This window comes from Ascidiella aspersa, chromosome 4 (assembly GCF_963924565.1).
Source record: "Ascidiella aspersa chromosome 4, kaAscAspe10.2, whole genome shotgun sequence".
NCBI lineage: Eukaryota > Metazoa > Chordata > Ascidiacea > Phlebobranchia > Ascidiidae > Ascidiella > Ascidiella aspersa.
This window is the reverse complement of record NC_139450.1, coordinates 22,725,200-22,746,018: the sequence shown is the minus strand read 5'-3', so window position 1 is coordinate 22,746,018 and position 20,819 is coordinate 22,725,200. Positions and strand designations below refer to the sequence as shown.

The window sequence follows — 20,819 nt, the reverse complement described above, 5'->3', positions numbered from 1 at the left end:
AACATGTCTTTACCGATGCGATGATAATAACGACAACCCGCTTCAAAACTTCGTCGGTGACCTGGCAACGTACGACAAAACACAAGTACAAACCTGTTTTAAGTCAAATTTTCAAAATGTAGTACAAACTCCGCTGTTGAAACTTCACAAGCAGATGCGGACAGCGCTGAAAAAGTGCTTTTATTTGCAATTTTTAACAAATAAGATGACTTGTCAAGGCAAAATGTTTGTAAACACACAAAGAATAGAACAAAATAAAACGCAAGTGAAAAATATGATAGAAAGGGCACTGAAATGCAGGAGTATGAAAAGGTGGCATTGCTTCAATACTACGATATCACTGAAACTTATAGAAAAGTGAGAAAGCAAACATTAAAACGCGATTGTCTTTTCGAAACTTTAAGGAAATTTGAAAACTTTAGAACAGCTTCTACAGAAACGTCATATCAAGTTTTATTTTGTTATTTCATGTAATAGCATTGTCGTTTTACAATAACTAACTATGCTAAAAAGCCTACATTTCTGAGTCACAATTCAAGAGTCTCATAGCACGAAATGGCAAAGAAGCAATGCAATCGATGAATTGCGCTTAATTGACAAGTATACAAAGAACACGAATAAGATCGTGATGTGATCTCGTGACAAATGACATGTCGCTGTCGTGGCGATGCTACTTTAAAAATACACGCATAAGAATGTCGCACTATTAGTACAAAATATCATGGTACTGTTTTGGGTACAAGAACTAGTTTGCTTATGCTCGAGTTTTAATAAACCGAAAGCCTTGGCTCAATTTACGCAAAATAAAAAGTGTTTGGCAATATGTACAATACAATCAATTAAATAAGTTTGGCATAATTATAGTTTTGGTCAACATCTGAAAGTTTGGGTGCAAAAATGAAAATGTTTATGAAATGAGTTTAATCCGATGATATTCATTTTAAATTAGGTCCTGCTACCTACTGAAAAAATATGCCCTCGATGAACGATTGAGCCCAGACCAGCTGGGTAGGTTCGAAACAACTGGGTGCCAGCATAAAACGAAAAACAAACTTAAAAATTACATTTTTGCAAACCACCCAAACTCATTATCCTGGACTCAAAAGAGCAATTTTAAACGGAATAAAAAGCGTAAGTTCTGTTTAGAATAGCGAATCACAGTATGTGACCGGTTAGTATAGTCGAGAAAAGGCACTATAAACATTTATACACAGTTTAATAAGGTAGCATTCTTTACCAGATAAAACATAATAAGACTGTGTTTTAAAGTTTTTTTACTAATATTAAACATGATGTATAGTAAAAAATAAGCAAAACCGTCCATTGCTAAAGCACACCGGTTGAAATCACGATTGCACATGAACATCTGTACAAATTATTACAAACTTGAAGATTATTACAGCGTTGGCGGGGGAGGAAAAGAGAAAGAATCCTCTTGTTGGTAAATTTGCCTTTCTTCTTCTTCTACCCTCAGGTTATTGGCAAAATGTACAGTGGAATCTTCAGAGAGTAGCTCCGCTGGTGGTGGTGGGAGATCTTCACCTACAAGGCTCTTCCGTTTGTTAATAACTACTTGTGGCGTGTAGTCCGGCAAAGGGGGTGGGACAACGCTAGGAAACGATTCTTTTGTCGGCCTCGGAAGCGTTTGGCTTTCGAGTGGTACTGTTGAACTGGCAGTTGTCTGGTTAAACGAGGTTAAAGAGCCCTTGCGATTGGAACCAACCTGGAGGCGATCGGATGAATCGCTTAACCTCGTTCCGGGGTTACGTCGAGGTGGAGGTGGTGGGCCATTGCTCGACTTTCGACGAGGCAGCGTGACGTCAAGGTATCGACTTTCGTAAGACAGGTTTCCCGCGAATGACGTAGTAACTTCGTCACTGAATCGATTCATGGCGATATTGCTGGAAAGGTTTTGATATACCGGTGCTTCTTGGTCGGTTTCCGACTGAAAATGTTTGTTTTGACCATCCCAGCTGTGCCTGAGTAATTAAGGAGAGATTTAATCTATTTGGCCATTAAGCTATTTCGCGGAAAAAACAGTTTTAACGCACCCCGACAACTAGCAGACTTTCGCATCCACAATATTTATAACTTGTTTTACCACGAAATGCAATTACTGAACAAAGTTCATTTAATCGGAATTCTTGCCGGTTAAGATGTTAAAGAAGTTCGTATGATCCATTTATGAAAAAACTAAATATATTGACTATTGTACTAAACCTTAGTTAACTTATAAAATCAAATTATGTTTTACTTTCGTAATTGTTTTGTTCCGTTCATTCGAATTAAGATATACTGAGGATGCCTTGATTGGCGAAATATATATATATCTTTTAAGATTGCTAGCTTTGCTAGAGTACTTTGCTGTTGTTTTGTTCCGAATAGGTTTTATACAATAGCCTGCATGAAGTTGACATAACACTTGGACACGTTACGAAATCACGAAGCATTTTAATCGGCCAATTAGATCACACAAAGCAGTCTGCGACTTGCCTGTTGAGCACGGGTGAAGTCTCCACATTTCCTATTGCAAGTCTATTATCGCGAAGTATTCGTCCCCTGTCCGATAATAATGATCCGTATCTGTATGAAATAAAATAAAAACAAATCGATAAAAAACAAACAAATCCAACGTGATTGCCGCTATATGTGCAAGGTAAACCTAAATGCGATTTTATGTTTCGTGATAGCTTTTTGTCGGACGACAAAAGTTGTTCCGGAATCAGGACTAAACTTTTACTGTATAAAAGTGTTAACTTTTCATTAATGCTACGATGGTTCTCGTATAGGTAAATCAGGTAAAACAGCTACGCCATATGTAATGTAGTTCTTCAGAGCATGGTGTTTTTTAACAGAGTGTTTATTGAATAAGCAAAAATATTACATTAAAAGCCCGAATATAACGGCAAATATTTAATAATTTAAAATTTCACTAAAATGGTAATCACTACCTAATGATGGATAAACTCTTTCAACCAACGTTTCTCAGATAGCCACCATACTAGGCTCGCTCGTGTATAGATAAAAAAAATGCTTTGTAATACGTTACTTTCACTACACTACATGTAAATGTGGTCATCCTGACAATGTTTGCATACAGATGTTCACTGGTTTGGTTGGTGCAATTTATTAACGTTTCGTATTGCGATTTATCAAAAACACATTAAAGGAATAAAACGAACAACGTTTAACCTGCCATCAGCTTTTTGACATTAACAGTTGTTTTTTATCTTGATCTATGTTTTATATTAACGACCTTGTTTAGTTTGTTAATCAACATAGTAAAACAAAAAAGTTTGCAATAAACATAGTTTTTCAGGAATTGTTGAAAGTCAGAAATGTATGATAATACAGTATTGATATATTATCTTTTAAATTCCTTGTAAAAAATGCTAAAAACAGCCATACAGCCAATGGCTGACAACTACCATTGAAGTTTACATTGTTTCAGTTTATTTGAAACTTGTAAAGAGGAAAAGGGGACTATTGTTCCTTGTTAACAAATGACATGACTCAGTTGTGTTACCTGTGTTCACGCCCTGGCGTTTTCATTGAGTGAAACTTGTGTCGCAGAAATTGTTGATCACCACGATGAAAATGATTAGGCTGGATTTCGTCGACTGAAACAAATAACAATTATTGTTGCTTTAAAACTTTTAAATATTTATGATTAAATAGAACTAAAAATAAGACCATTCTCTTGGCGAACGATTACTTGGGTGTAGCCATGTACGCAGACTTCAAAAGCGAGAACAATTAGTAAACATTATAGAAACTTTAACAACGTTTGGTAGCGAATGTTTTCATTTTAATGATTACTACAGACGAATGACCATTAACTCTAATTTTTTAGGTAATGAACCAAGCTATCGTTTACGAACTATGTAACAAAAGATTCTGATTTGGGAAAAATGCGATTACCCCAGTGATATCAGTCATGATCAGTCATGGTGTGTAGAGCAAAATGCCCTTTTCCTTTATGCAATAACAGTTGAAACGTGTTTAGGACATAAGAGTGTTTAGCATAACGACAAGCTACTATATAAAACACTTATCTTGCAACGCCAAGCTTTGTTAATGCTACATTAAAAATACAACAAAGTTTCCCGAAAACATTTATGGCGTTTGATTAAATCTACAATATCCAAGCACCTGGTTGCATAACTTTAGCGTGCGAGTGGTTGTCATCGAGTTCCTCATCTTGCTTCACGGTTGTAGTGTGGTGGATAAGTGTTGCCACTGTAGGGGTGAGGGGTGGCATCCGATAAGTGGTATAGTTGGTGGCGGGTCGCATCGCGCCAAGGGACGACTTGCGGAGTCGGACTGGGATTGATTCAGCGTGCGATGGTGGAGAAGTTGCATTTTTACTATAACTTGATCGCTTGTCTGAACAACAGTTACATATCGTTTAATTTAACTGTCAAGATTTAAGATGTCAAGATCTATACAAGAACCAGACTAATACAGAGCTACATCGGTTTTTAAATGGTAGTTTTATAAGGCTTTGCACTGAGGTAACTAAAGCGCCTGTCACAGTTTCTTGGCCTTATCTCCTAATTTAGTAGTGAGTTTCGTCAGTTTTGAAAAAAATAAAAACGTTAGAACTGTAGAGATGTCCGTTGTTTGAAAGCTATGTAATATGTAAATAATAAATAATTAAACAAAATTAATTACTTTGTCTTAACTAAAATGTTGGGTTTGGCGACATTGTCATGTTCGAAGTAACCCAATGATGAATCGCATTAGGGTGTATACAAAAAATAAATAAATTAAAATAGGGCAAATAAATAATACTATCTTCATACGATTTTATTGCATGGATTTGGAGTATGTTCGTATGAATTAAAAATTATAAAGTTTCCCCCTGGCATTGCATACGATCAAAATGCCGTCTTGATGTACGTTTCACGTGGTGGTTCGAGTACAAGACGGTTTAAAAAAGCGTAAGTATAAAACACTTTCAGTAAATCGGCGGCACATCTAGCAAGGTCACCAGTAGCGAAGGGCACTAATAAAAAAAGTCGAAAAATATCAAGGATTTACCTTTTGTATTTAATTTTAGAAAATATATGAAGACACAAATCTTTGCATTAAACTCAGACATAATCCATCAAAAAAAATGAATTTTTGCAATCGGTTAAAATAAGGCTGGGAAAATTACGAGTAGAAAATAAAAACCCTTATGGATTAATCTCAAATAAATCTCAAAATGCTTGGCATTAAAGTTGAATGGTTGACGCGAAATGCATGACATCAGATTCCCTGGGGAAATTGCGCTATTTTGGTCTTCACATTTCACGCCCTTTGATGTCAAAAAACACAGTTTTTTTTAAATAGTGCATCTTAAATTATATCCTGCTTATAAAATGAATCAAACCTCTGTTATTGGCTGAATACCAAGCAAGCGCTGGTGATAACGCCCTGTGTATCAGACCTGCCAGTTGAACTGACTGGTAGCTAAGCAAGGAACTTGATTAAAAACTGACCTTTGATGGTGAGGCTTCGTTTCACAGTGCCAGTCAACTCAACCAAGTCTTTGGAATTGGACATCATCGAAAGACCGCTGTCGATAGAATCTCTGTGGTGAGCCGATTTGCCGCGTTGACCGCGATGTGGCATGGTACTCCACATGCGGGACACCTGGTTGTTTCCACAGTAAGGCACCACATCGGGGGGCATCTGTTGGTAGGTGTTCTCCATGATGGTTTGGTGCTGGCCAGGATCCTGGGGCAGCCACACAGCCCCTGGATCGGGGGCGTACGACATTTGTTCCATCTTGCGTAAACAAAACTAGTGTAATGTTTTTTTTACTTTTTTTCTTAGTAAAGCTTTTCTGCTGACCAAAAATACAGATGTTTTGTAGTCGGTTTATTTGGAACGAGTTTAAGCAGAGAATTAAAAGAATTATATGCGTATGTTATTTTTTATCAAAAGTTTAAATGGATAGTAAGGACTTTTTAGTTTACGACACAGATAAACAAATTGATCTTGTAGCATGAGTATTCTACGACGTACAAACGTTCTAAAAGATAATTAGAAAATACAGTACAACTTTCACATTTACGACTAGCCGTTTATAACAAATTATCTGGTAGAAAACTTTAATGACAACAAACAAAATTAGCAGAGTTTTCCATATTTCTCTCAAAATGTTATTCTTACAATGAGTCGTAGGCTATCCAGGACAAGACGATCAATCAAAGCCTTGGCGAATGTCTGGCCTAATCTGCCCATTATCGATTCGTAATCACATGTTGGGTGCAAAGCAGAACAGAAACTTAACTACCAGCGTTTGGAAATTTATTCAAGTGAAAGCGCCAAGAAACCGGCAGCATTGAATCAGAGTAAAAAAAACATGCGAAAGCTTCTTCGTTCTTGAACTACGACTGCTTTCTTCTTTTTAAACTACACAATCTCCGTAACAACTGTCAAAAAGCGCTGAAAGTGCTTGCCTTAATGTCAAAATAAAATTTTCATATACCACTAAGCTGAAAACAAGAAGAAAGGCGACTGCAAAGTATAATTTTTTAAACAAGGACTCGTCACAGTTAGTTTGATACCTAAACACTGCCCTTTAATGAGAACTCTGTGGCCAACGACCACATCAGTGGTGAGCGAGACCTGAAAGCTTTTAACATCAACAACCGTGGCACAATACAAGCTGTACGTCGGGGTAGAATACTAGCTGTTAATACGACTCCAATTGGATTCCTCCCAAATCGTGGCACGAATCTGACAGCTTCCTTCCATTCACTGCCAACGCCACTTTAGGCAGACAAGATCTAGCTATTGGCGTAACAAAAAAACGCCACGGTAAGCATATTTTTATAACATGTACGTCATGCAGTAAATTTATGTTGGTCATAACAAGCACCGTAGCTCACTTACACCAGGCAAGTCCTAATGCTAGGTGTGTAAAAATAATCGCACTCTTGACACGTCCTCGGTCTACAATAAGCCTTAAACTAAACACAATCGGAAATGACAATAGGTTGCTTTGCTTTACTGTTTGCTGTGTGCTGTAAGGCAGTGACAACAAAACCAGTGGTTGGCAGACGCAAAAAATCACTCGGATACGGGCACAAACATTCCCACTTTAATCGGAACCCGTCACAAAAATATGATATTCCCAACGCGACAAGCCGATAGAGCGTCGCCACGCTCGATTGAGTTTCGACTATCTTTTATTTCGCAAGTTTCGCATCGCAGGGATCTTCACCAGACAGGCGGATGGCGTTGGCGGGTGTTAAGTGGCGACGGGTCATAAGCTAAAAATCTGACCAGACTTAAACAAAGGTCGGCTTAGGCCTTGGGTATACGTGTTTTAACTTTTATTGCTGGAGTTACTTCGCTGGCCAACCGTCTATGAAAAATCTTAGTGATAACTGCAAAAAGTCAAAATCACATTCAGGGAATAATTTCAAAAATGCCTAATCCAAAATATTAACATCCGCTCCGCCGATTTAAGAGTAAAATCCAACAAATGAGGTGCTAAGTATATCTTACCAAAACAAGGAAGACTTATTATTAATGTAATATAAGTTTCAAGCCCCGATACCGCCTAAAAAATTGTGAGGCAAAAAATGAAGATTTTGCACGTCTTGCTATGTTTCTACCATATATCTGTTAAAAGAATCGCGTATGCCGTTACGCGCGGTAATATAGATTTTCCTTGGGGAATATAAATACCTTGAGGGGTAAAAAAAAATACAAGCGATTAAAAATGTATCCACACTATATAAATATTTTTTGCTGGAAAGGTTTGGTAAAACAGTTATGCTTTATCCATCCCAGGATTATATAGAAAACGTTTTCTGTAATCGAGAAATATCGAGGCTGGAAGTGAAACAATCCAGATTAAACGTTATGCTCTATTCTAAAAACTAACAAAATAAAAAATGTGTTTGTCAAAAGTCGAAGTGTTTTTCAAAGCGCAGATCAAGCATACCTTCCAAACGATAAGCTCGCTAAAACAAAATGCAAAAGGTTTTCAACGTTTCTATCAGAATTAAAATATATATTAGATGGAACCCCGAATTTACTGTATACAGGGGTAGATAACCTCTGGCGCATGTATCGCATTGTACATGATTATAACTGACGCACTATACCCCAGAGATATTACACGAAAATGCACGACAGCTCGTAAAATTAATAATTTCTAGAAAACAAATTCGACAGGATATTAAATAACTCATAACCAGAAGTGAGTTTCGGTAAGATTAATTATAATCTTACACAAAGTATTCGTTTTTAGGGGTGTATATATGAATTGTGAGTGGCGTAGCTACAAAAACAAACAAATAAACAAAATACAACCTAAATGTTGGCGCGTGGGAAACAAACGGTTGGCCAAATGAACACCAATGTCTATAGCAATATCCTCATAGCCACCATTGGCAATGTATAAATTTAATTTAGTTATTTTACCAATAAGCAATAAATGCGTAAAAATATACCTTACACTTTTCAAGTTTGATTTTATGAATGTATTTTTATTTAAAGCCTAATGTCAGTATTTACGTGACATTTGCCTCCAGTGTTGATAGAAGTTTTGTTCCGCTGATTTATGAAAATTTTAATGTGCTGGTAAACGACCAAAGATTACACAGCTCTATACCGAAAATCATAGCGAAAGGTAACATCCAGGGTTAGGATTGGTTACGAGAAATCTCATGGGAAGATCAATTTTATAAATCGAACACATTTCAATGCGTAAACGTTAAATACTCGAGCTGGCTTCACATTATTGAAGGTCTTGAAACGCGTACAAGTCGGACAATTATGCCATGGATTAGGACGTCTTTCAACAGTGATTGGTTGATTTTAGTAAAAGAAAAAAAGGCTGTAAGGTTAAACAAATATGGCGTAATACTTATTTTAAACTCTTGTAAATATCGAGCACCGCTTTCGGTAGTTTGCCGGTAAAGGCGCAGCCAACGTGCATAATAATTATGGGACGTTCGCATTGGGTTATAAACAGAAAACTAATTTCCGGTTCACAGGAATGGGCTGCTCAGCTTTACCCAAACTGCATACACAGATACTCCGAACATCAAGCAAAAATCGTGACTGTCGAGGCTGTAACGATAAGCAGCAAGAAAGCAATACTTTCCAGCAAAGCCAAACATGTTAATGTTATCGCTGCTCTGTGGCTACTAGCACTCGGTACACGTTCTTTGTGTCTTCTGTGTACAACCAAATTCAATTAAAACCAAACTTATCGAATTAAAGTATTAAATGTCAATTATCTTATAGAATTGTTAATTGAATAATCTTCAGTTTTATAAACATAGATACTTTCTTAGTATGTTATGCACATTTTATTACGAGATTTACATTGGCATATACGAACTTATTTGTTGAGTACAGTTAATTGCAAGCCATTTTTTATTTAATTAAACAAATTATCAGATGCTGGGAGTATTAGGCATACACCAATACTGAGTTTGGCACACAAACGAAAGCATCACAACCGGAGGTGAATATTTGGAACATGGCGAAAGCAAACATTAAATAACAACTGCTTACATGACTATTGAATGTAGCACACCATTGAAAGTAAAACACGTCTCCTATGACAACTACCCTCGTATATCAGACTAAATTTCTATTGTTAAAAAAGATAAGATCGACTAACTGTTCTGGCTTTATCCTAATGTTTAATACAATACTTAAACCTTTCATTTACCAACTACTCGACATTTTATCTGCTGTAAAACTAATTCGAAAGTCTTAATTCTACGTTTTTTTGCCACTCCTAACTAATTCAAAAGTCCTGAAGCTACATTCAGGCCTGTACTAAATTTTGAACAACACAAAAAGTAATCTAACAGAAGATTACAAATGCCTATAAATCAACACCTCCGTAATTCACATTGAAGGCTAAAATGTTTTGCCAAAATAAAGGTTCTTTTTAAACATCAAGCATGTTTGCTTCACTACTGGTAGAACTACTGTACTTAATCTAACAAGTTGCTCACCAAATACCCTGTCGACATTGGCCGATCGTTTTTAATATGAAGAAGCATTGGGTTGGAAGCTTTGGCGCTCCAACTTTTGCGCTGGTGCATCTTTAGTGCCCTCTGACGGTCACTTTCATTGGCAATATCTTCAGCGTTTTGAATGACCACCTAAAGAAAAAGGAAATCGTTTAAGAAAAATATTTGTTTGATTTATACGTTACAGCGATTACCTTGACACAAAAATGCTAAAATACATTTATTTAACTTAACGCCGTTTTTAAATGAATTAAGAACATTTGTTTACAATATATAGAAGCTTGGGAAATTCATACACAAATCTAGACATATCATACAAAAACCAAGAGCTTCTACATAAAATATATTATCTTTGGAAACCTGGTCGCAAAAAATATTTCCAACTTCTTCAATCTTGCACAGCATTCTTGAGATTTTTCTCCTAGGGAGGTGAAGGTACTTGCGAAAAGCTGTTTCATAACAACATCATCAATAATAGCATCGCAATGTGAACACATTGTAAATAAATGTTGGGTTATAACTTTTTTTATTATTTAAGTTAAAGGATAAAACGAAACAACAATGGTAAACACCAATGGTAACAAAAAATATACATAAAAACCATATATTTTACAAAATACTTTATGAACAGATCATTTGGTCCTATTAAATTTTAAAAAAAGTTTAAACTATTTTTTAAGGCCAAACAAATAATTCTTGTTTATGTAGTTGGCTTAAAACTAATAGATTGTTGTTAATTGTGTTTTAAAATAATAAGAAAAAAATTATGCCATTTTCCAACAATCTTAATCAGGTGACCCTAATCACCCTCTACTTTTGTACTTTACTGTAACAGACATCAACCAAAATAGTTAAACTGAACTGCTAAGTATTACTTTATCTATGAAGTCGGAGACAATGCCACCTGAATTAAGGATTTTTTGGTACAAATATAACCTGATACTTATAAAACGATTCTAGTAGCTCCATGCAGTGAGTCGTGCTACAAGGTTTATAAGTAACTAGCAAATGCAAACAAGTGATGTAAAGGACATAGTGTAAGTAATTGCTGTGTAAACTTTAGAAGGACATTTTTAGAAACATAAGTGCCGGTTAGAACATAGAAAGAATGGTTTCATAGGGTCTTTGAAGTTTTACAATACAATATAAACAAATTGTATCATGTGTGAAATGTGCTGACAGTAACACAAATTCTAAAAACAAATAATCTCAGCAATGGGCCTAAAATAAGACAGTTACCTCTTTGAATAGTTACAACAGCCTTGAGTAACTTTTCGTCATGCAGATTAGTAATCTTGAGAAAAACAAAAATAAAAACAAGGAAAAGGAATAACTTAAAGACACTCAATCATGATTCATGCAATTTAAGAAAAAAAAAGTTTTACAAGAAAAACACTATGGTCTAAGCCAGGGGTCGGCAATCTACGGTCCGCCGATGCAATTCATTCGGCCAGCCGCCTCTTTGACAATTTAGACACGAGTCCGTTTCACATACTTTTTGACTATTTTAACTACGTAAGTGCGAAAAATTTTCTTGCAAGGAATTTAAAAGAAATGCCGGTATACCAAAAAAATCGCGCTCCCTTCGCTCGCCAGGTGTGCCAACACTCAGCTAGATTAGCTTTAAATGTTGCGCGTTACCTCAAAGTAGTTTTATTACTTTTCGTTAGTAGTATGGATGACAACGCGTGAACTCGAATTTTAAACCAAACAAACGCTTTGTTTCGCTCTTTGCGCCAACACTTTACAGCCTTCTTAAATGTTATTACGATCCGAGGTCCGGCTGATTCACAGTTGCTTTAACATGAAAATAACACAATTCTTAGTTATCATTTTGTGTGGCCCGCAGAGATCTTTCTGAGTTTGGTTTTAGCCTGCGACTAGAAAAAGGTTGCCGAACCCTGGTCTAAGATAAATCAAACATGTAATAAAATATTAATCAATTTCTTAATTCTAAAATAAATCAAGTTTTGCAATATTAGACCAAGCAAGTTATTGTACACAATCCTTTTGACAAAAAAATGGGAAAGAAAGCAAATTGTGGTTAGTCACCAAGAAACAGCAAATAAGACCTATCGAAACTAAAATAAAAATAAAATGCTAAATTTAATACTATATTTAAAAGCTATATTTAAATGTCATTTAAGGGTAAAGGTTTTCCTACTTGCCGGTGCTGCAATTTTACTGCCGAGAAGGTTTGTGACTGGTTAGGGGTTTGAGGTGCATCACGTGGTGGGATTGGAGGAGGTAGCACTTGATCCCATGAAATGTCATTCAAAAAACTAAAAACATAAATTTGCTAGTTCCAATATACTTAACATTCACACATGCAAATGGCACACTACAAACCAAGACACCAGAAAGTGAGCTTTGTAGAAAAAAGTCAAAAAGTGTAATGAAGATGGGCAATAAGCATGCATGTGATTTAAAAGTGATATACATAGTTTAAAAAATTGAATTAAAGATTTGTTGTAGATAGATGTTCAGATGGTAAAAATGCTGAAACAAACTTCATTAACAAGCATTTAAGTTTGCAGATAAAAAATTCACCATTGTTACCTTGAGTTAATATTAGGTGGTTGAAAAGCTATTTGCTGCTTAATTTCTGCTGTTAAAACATCCGATGAAAGTTGCAATATTTCCTTTTCTCTAATGATATCCCGCTTGCAAATTTTTGTTGAGCTTCTGCAAATGAATACTTTAACATATTTTTATGTTTTGGTTTAACACAGTAAAAAGACAATTAAACTTTGGCCTTACTATTAAGCAGTGAATAGGTCAAGGATGGCGAACCTTTTCGGAGCGCGGGTCACAAACCTGACCTTAATCCTTACAAAATGCACATGTGGGTCATATTTATTATTATGGAGTCCTATTTTTTTTTTATGTGAAACTTTGCTGATGTTTTTTTTTCGATTTCCAGATTCGGATTCCCACGAATATTAAGAACCTAAATAGTTAACAACTGCAGCATTAGTATGGGATTGCAGGAGTTCAGCAGAAAGCTTTTCAGTATGGTTTAACCAGAGTTTTCAGAACTTGTAGTCTGTGAGGTCTTAATTGCTTTTATTTGTCTGCTTTTCTGCATGCATTTGTTGGCGTGGGGTACTTGTCACCTTGTGTAGGCGTACTTGTCACCCCTAAAACACTTTTTTGTAAGACCCACAGATTGGACAGCCCTGATTTGAACAGTAATTTTTTTTAAAATACATCCTTTCCTGAAAATAAATTATAGCATTCCGGTATTTCTATAGAGCCTGCGGGTCAGTAGTTCGCCATCCCTAGAATAGGTGAACTGTTGCGTAGCTTTAGGTGAATCTACCGCTGCGGATATTGACGTCAGCAGCAGACTAAAAATGTATAGACTAAAAAAAGGTTTTTCTGCAGAGCCAGCCTCCTTTGACACTTTTATTTTTGATAATTTAGGCACTTTGGCACTGATTTTTGGCAGTTGCAAACATCACTGCTATTACATGCCAACCACATAAAAGAAATCCAGTGTTTGAAACCACAACTCTTTGGCTCTCATTATTGAATAAACAAAAAATAGGACTCCTAAATGACAGTAGATGTTATAATTAATAAATGTAGTATGGTTTAGTAAAATTTTTCTTTACAAGTTAAATAAACATAAAAGATAATAACAAAATGATACATGTAAATTAGAAATAAATGCTCAAAGTGTCCTATGTGGTATGGAAATACTATTTTTTCTGCTTAATTTTTTTTCTTTCAATGTTGGTAAATTTTAATTCACCTTATGTTTTTTTAAAACAGTCCACGTATTCATTATATATTTCAGCAAATATATCAAATCAGTTTTTTAGTTCATTAGATAATAGGCTAACAAATAGAAATACTCTTACATAATTCGGGTTTGAACTCTTGAAATTTCCTCTCCATCATTTTGATCTAACAAACTCGCTGAAAAGCGTTTAGTTTTCGATGGAGTCTTTTGATTATCTAAATCTGATCAAAAAACAAACTATTTTATAATGTTACACAAAAATATTTATTAAACAAAAACAAACAAATTATTATTTAGCAAACAAGTTTGTAAATGTCAAAAGTAATGAATTGCACTCGCACTACATACCCAGGAAGGTCTCTTCTGCATCAGTTAGCATTTTGACAATTTCAGTATTACGTGTCATATCTTTTGGCAAAAGATTGCTGGTGGTACGAGCATGGGGATTTGCATAATGTGAAAGAAGCAGTTTAACCATTTTTGCCTGTGGATTTAATTTTAATGTTCATGCTAGCCAGTTTACTTAATAGAAGATAAGAACAGAATACAGAGTTTATCATAACAAAACTAGAACTAGAACTAAATTTAAGGTAACCTCATGTAACCAAAGAGTTACACACCTGCCTGTACTTGGCAGCACAGTGTAAGGGTGTCCAAAGATGTGAATCTGCAACATTTACATTAGCACTGTTCTCCAACAGAAGCCTAGCAACTGACAAGTATCCATTGGTGACAGCAACATGTAGCTTAAACAAAAGACCAAATTAGTGTTTAGTAAAACTTATCTAAGAAAACAGTGAGACTAACCTTACTATCAGTAAACTGTCTGCACAATGAAAATAGTAACAGGGCGGAAATAAATCAAAAAAGAAGTTTACAGGCAGCATAGTGAAGTTGCATGAAGCTTTTAGGGATGTTACAAAGCTAAGTTTTAACATGAGATTAAAAAATAAAAATAAATGATGTTAAAACACCTGTTGCTTTTGAGTTACAAATATACAGAAAAAGTTCAGTCTGATTGAAGCAGGAAAAAAATACTTCTATTGGTTAACATTGGCAAAACTTTTAATTTAATAGGTGGCACATTGGGCAAATAAAAAATATTCACATATTTATTGATATAGTCCAAATTAACAGAAAATACATGGACAAAACATGGTAAAAAAAACAAACTAAACAAAATCTATTTTCAGATTACAGTCAACAAAACACAATAGTTTCGGGGACCTTTGCCTAGTGACCTATCCAACTAGATCTTGTTTGTGACCATGTTTAACAAACTCAAAATGTTGTGTCTGTTCTATGTTTCTATTAATCTAAAACACTGTCTATGTATAATGCAGATTATTCTATATTAAAATAACAATGGGAAGCACATGGACTTGTGGCTATGTAACATATTAGTCGGAAGGGTGCGAGTGTAAAGGGGGGCATGGACAAGAACGTTTAAAAACCCCGGCTATAAAACATAATCTTTAGGAGTGGGGTACTTTTAAATGGTGTCAAGTAGGTCTGACTTAAATTTAAAAACATCGCTGTAGAGTGTGCAATGTTAGTTAACAAGCTCAATACAGTCATATAAAACAAATTGTAACAGTAACGGCGATAGGTTGCTAGTCCGTGATTGCCCTAATCCATTTGCCAATCTAGTAGGTGTGCACACCAAGTTTAAAGTTGTGATTTAAAGTAGTGGTTCGGAAGTGTTTAAATCCCACTTCCCCTGAGATAAAAAATATATTTTGATGGGAGTTATTGTCTAAAATGAACACTAGCCAAAAATTTTACATTCAAATAAGTAGAAATAAATGTTAAAATTTAAATATTTGTAAGGCTTTATACGATTTTTTTTAACATTAAGGCTGCAAATCCTTTTAACATCAACATGAAAAAAGAGTCACAAAAACCCTAGTAAAAAGTTGCGGGTTGATCACCAAGGTTATACAGGGAGAATGAGTGATAATGTATTGGTAAAAAGGTATAACCGTAATAATGTAGTTTTAAAGAAAAATTCATCTCAATTATCGATACCTAACTTGTGCAGAAAATAGCATGACAAACTTGTTGTTATTGAATACCTTTCCACCACCTAACTATTAACCTTATACAATATACACCTAAACCTAGAGTTTACAAGACACTGATCTAACAATCACTTTGTACTACCAATGTTATTCCAGATGTATTGGGTGAGTCAACTGAAGATCCTTGTTCCAAAAGCACTTTAATATCTTGCAACATTGTTTTTTGGGTTTTATTTCTCCAGGATGATAGCTGATCTGAAATCACAATATTGTAGCAAATTGTTTTAGTGTCAATAAAACAGACAAAGTGGCACGCCACCAGTAGCTACTCCTAATCAACATGTTAAGTATTACATATAAAAAAAATTGTAAAAATATTTGGGGCTCTTTCTTTCTTGTTCTATAAAGGAGTTTAGCAGATGCCCAGCCATTTTTAAAGTTTAAGTAAATGGCATTTAGCAAAGTATAGAAATTGGTAAAAATAGCCTATGTTAAATAATAAACCTAAATTAGCACATATTACTCATAATATGCAAATTTTAGGTTTCCAGTGGTGAAAATTGACAAAAAAACAACAACAAATAAAATAGTATATACTAGCCAATCTAATAATTGTGTTTATACCTTTAACTTTAAAGTAAATTACGCTAGTCTTCAATCAAAGGCTGTGGCATAGATTTAGTCAAATAGTCTTGTCTTATATAAATAGAAGCAATGACACTCTCCAGTCAAAGTATTTAAACACAATTTAATCATATGTAACAAAATTATTCGCTGCTTAAAAATTCATAAATAGTTTTTAATTTTCCTTTGTTACATGATAAGGGTCAATAAATTTTATCATTAGGCCAAAATAAAGCGAATGAGTCGGTCCTTAATCCATAACTTTGGTTAGTTATGCATTTTCACTTGGCATGAATCTAAAAATTCTTGCCATAAAAACCCACCATTCTGAAATGTATGTGGTTTCCCATTAGACTATGAGTCTTTTAGTGTTTTGTTTTAGGGTAATAGGCTACACCAAAATCGGGGAGAATCACAAGTTTCCGAAAATTAAAAGGGGTTCACAAGAAAAAAATGACTGAAAACCACTGAAAGAGAGCATACCATGACCTGATACACCAAATTAATTAATCATTAATATATGAATTTGCCCATATGCTAGCACTTCTTCATGTGAAATGTAAATAAAATGCCTACTAGACATGGGAAATATGCTTAATAGATGTGAAATAGGGTCCTGAATCGCACACATAAACAAAAATAAACAGTAATTTTTCAGGTAGACTGTTTTAGAGGACTGAACACCTTAAGACTATGTTCAGCTAGATGTGCTTAAAGTACAGTAGGCACACCAAACTTGCATCCTCTATGTACTACGATATTTTTTAAATTTTAGTTTAATCCTATAACTGTCAAAATCATGTAGTACCTTCATCTACATTAAGCTTTTGTCGAACATACTTTTTCATCATAGCTTTCATGTGGCTATTTTCAGCTGCAAGATCCACTGCAAAATTTGAGTCAAGATCCATCACATTTGCAAGAGCATTGTTCTGTAAGCAAAAATTTAAGTGTAACAATAGAATATACCGCAATGAATAATTGGCAGTAGTTGTGTTAGAGAAAATGTTCGAAACAACAAATGTATACATAGCTCTTTATTAGTACCAAAAAATGATAAATGCTGTTTAAATTATTTGTCACATAAAAATAGGGCTCCAAGTAAGTATGACGTTTCCGAAAAAGCTTCGCTCAGTTTAATCAACATTTTTGTCTGAGCAAGACCATGCTATAAAGATAACTAGCTCGCAGCGAGGTTTAAACTCATGACCCAAGCCAAACCAGGAACCTTGTTCTGATGACTGAGCCAGAATGTTTTACTTGCTAATACAGGCTGTCGATCCCCTTCAAATGAGCTTGTTTGTGCAAACAGGATGAAGAAGGCAACTGTGCTACAATGGTTCTTTCAAAACTCAATTGTGCAATAATAAAACAAATTTGGCCACAGTCATATGTGATTGCTAATCAAAAGTAGCTTCTCTGGTTACTATAATTGTTAGCCATTGTTCTGAAACCTATTTAGGTCGCCTTTCTGGAATACCTGTGTTGTAATTAAATGGTTGAGAAGAGTCTTATTAGAAATATGACTTTACCGTAGAAGTAAACTTGCTTATCGTTATGTTTCAGTCATTATCCAGTTGGAATGTAGTTGCACAAAATATTAATTAAAATGATGTATGCTTATGAATGATGTATGTAGCAAACATGTGGCTTTCTCTCACATTATGTATTATGTTTGTATTTACATTTTGTTGTTTAAACTAAACACTGAAAGCAGCTTACAAATGCAATAAATAGCACTCACAGCAATTAGTAGCTGGGCACACTTTAGAGAATCGTATAAGCAGCAGATGTGTAAAGGCGTACAGTGATAGTCATCCAACATGTTAACAGAGGCACCTGAGAAAAAAAATGTTATAAACCAGGGGTGGCCAACCAATCAGATACCAAGAGCCGCATTTGTTGCTTGGTTAACTGCAAAGAGCCACACCTTTCACACATGGAAAAAAATAAATGGCCACTCTATATCTTACTCACACCCAAAAAAGCGATGGCGCGAAAAAAAGTGTGTCTATTTTTGAATTTGGGCCTATTTTTGCGTTTATCTTGTTTAAAAAGTGTTACTAAAAATACAATAGCTTTAGGTAAACAGTCTTAGTCAAAACCGAAAATAATCCATAACTCAACCAAAGAAAATCGAAGCATTCTAAAAAATTATGAGTGCAACATGAAAGTAAAAGCCACATACAACTGGGTGAAGAGCCGCGTGTTTACCACCCCTGTTAAACTAATAAAAGCTTTTAGGCAGGATATATTTTATGGTGGCCCAAAGGCAAGACTAAACTTACCTTGCTTAATTAGGGTTTGAGCTATGATATAATCATCGTAGGCACAAGCTTGGTGCAACAAAGTCATGCCTTCCCCTTGCACATCATTGAAATTAACTGGGACACCAGAATTCAATAGCTCAAGTACTATGAGTAACATAACAATTAAAACCTAAATGAGAAAACAGAACACAAATCAATAGACTTTAAACAAACCTTCAAACTTATTTCCCTCTTTAATTGCATCTTGTACAATACTTCTTGGAGAAAAAGAAACATTTTTATGGGCATAAGTTTTTATCCTTGCTTGGCGAATGCTTTGGTCAGATTTGCCTTGCCACGCAAGGTTATCCTTTAGCTGTGATGGACAAAAAGTTGTTTTGTTAAGATGTTATTTTTTATAATAGTAAATCTGTTTCGGTTTGGGGACCATCATTTTTTTTAAATCATTAGCAATACCATGCGGCTTCATCAAATTTACACGGTGCTGGTACAACTTAAAATGTAAGAGTGATTAAAGGGAACAGCTTGATGGCTTAGTTAAAATTGGACTGTGAATGTTTGTGCCTTTTCCTGTTTATAAAGTTTGAGTTAGACACAGTTCATTTTCCTCGGGGTAACTCTGACATTTTTTTAACTGAAGCAGATTCTCTTTAAAAGTGGTCTAACTGTGAATGTCACACCTTTTGAAGGCTTCATTTTTAATTAATGATAGTTACCACAAAAATATCATCTACAACCATATTATAATAGTATGTGATTAGTGTACAACTGACAAAATTCATTCTCCCTCAACACAGCTTGGATTTTAGCTGACTTGGCACACGTCTATGGTGCAACTTATTGACATATTTTATATAGGAAAAATATCAAAATCTTTTTTAGGCAATAACTGGTAGTTATTGTGTACTATTGTTTTTTTACAATTACATCATATAACTAGTAAGGATTTTAAAATTTAGCGTGTACCTGTTGGATCCTGAGGACTTTAGCTTTGTCACTTCTTTGAGAAGTTAATAAATTTTCTAATAAAACATCTTCTTTGACTTTGTAATTCAAATCCACAGTTTTATTCTTGGAATAGTCAGGTTCCATATTTTTGGAAATGAATGTTCTCATCAAGGTGAAATAATGGTAGCTCCAATGGAAATACTTAGGTACATGTTTTTACACATCCAATATAAATATATTATAAGAAACAAACTTAAAAAACTATGAAATATGAACACCTGGCCGTTAATTTAGAAAGTAGGCCTATATTGGCGCTCTATCACTTTGATGCATAGAACGTAACGCAAAAAACAAAATAAAAAGGTACGGTTTACAATTTATCTCTTTTTAAGATTTTGAACAACAAACATTATTTGGGTTAGAGTGCGGGTTAGCTTTTGAGTTGGGTCTACAGGTAAAGTATTATTATTAAATATAATGATACTTAACCCACCCACCACACAAACGCTAACCAGCATCCTAACCAAAATATTGTGCGTTGATTTAATAATTACTTCAACGCTGTGGTTGGATTCTAAGCGCTCTTCCACAGCATTCGCAATCTTGAAATAATTGTAGGCTGTGCCTTTTTATTTTTTGCATTACTTTCTATGTATCAAAACAAAAGAGCACCACTGTATTATATATATATAACGCAACACTTCCTTTAACAGCTCTATAGGAATAATTATCATGAGAAATATTCTGAATAGTTCCAAAAAATGGGTAGCCTGTTGGGAAGATGCCACATATGTGACATACCCAGGCACCAAACTTTACACCACTATACACGATTCTGCAAAATTAACATATCATGTATTGTTGAAGCTTTGGACATTAGCGCAACAACTAAAGTTCTATACCAGGATATTCATGTATCCAACTTCATTTTTTACATTACTTTGTGCCTTCTACAAGAATCATATTGCAATTTGCAGAATGGTGGACACTGGTGCCAATTTGAAAGTGTGTTCCACTGTTCCCATACTAAATATTTGTGCACCTGCACCCTATGTAATGATTGTGTCCCGAAGTTTAGTACACGGCTATAAAATTAGCTTTCTCAGCAGTACGGTATTGTATTTCGCCTAAGTTAAAAAATAAACTCACTAAAGGTATATACTATACAGCTATTGACGAACGTTCCAGAGACAATCGCGCTCGCGCT

At 34.9% G+C, this 20,819-nt stretch overlaps 1 protein-coding gene across 1 annotated transcript; it reads right to left on the bottom strand.

Annotated features, from left to right (window-relative positions):
* Positions 1-162: 162 nt before the first annotated feature.
* On the bottom strand, positions 163-19,865 carry LOC146148703 (uncharacterized). The gene is made up of 19 exons (XM_083386555.1): positions 19,631-19,865; positions 18,878-19,019; positions 18,683-18,808; positions 18,139-18,233; positions 17,203-17,326; positions 15,913-16,025; positions 14,370-14,495; positions 14,098-14,233; positions 13,868-13,970; positions 12,561-12,686; positions 12,166-12,283; positions 11,241-11,295; positions 10,362-10,450; positions 9,984-10,133; positions 5,487-5,775; positions 4,153-4,386; positions 3,527-3,620; positions 2,494-2,583; positions 163-1,979 (listed from the first exon to the last, which is right to left on the bottom strand). Exons 1-19 carry the CDS (start codon positions 19,778-19,780, stop codon positions 1,397-1,399), a joined length of 2,943 nt encoding a protein of 980 aa, XP_083242681.1. The 5' UTR covers positions 19,781-19,865; the 3' UTR covers positions 163-1,396.
* Positions 19,866-20,819: the final 954 nt, after the last annotated feature.

Excerpts from the sequence above, each read along its gene's own strand:
- LOC146148703 (XM_083386555.1), bottom strand. The coding sequence starts at position 19,780 with ATGAGAACATTCATTTCCAAAAATATGGAACCTGACTATTCCAAGAAT. Across the intron at positions 14,496-15,912 it reads ATACATCTGGAATAACATTG|CTACATGTTGCTGTCACCAA; the intron begins GTAGTACAAAGT and ends CTTTTGTTTAAG. Across the intron at positions 10,134-10,361 it reads GAAATATTTTTTGCGACCAG|GTGGTCATTCAAAACGCTGA; the intron begins GTTTCCAAAGAT and ends CTTTTTCTTTAG.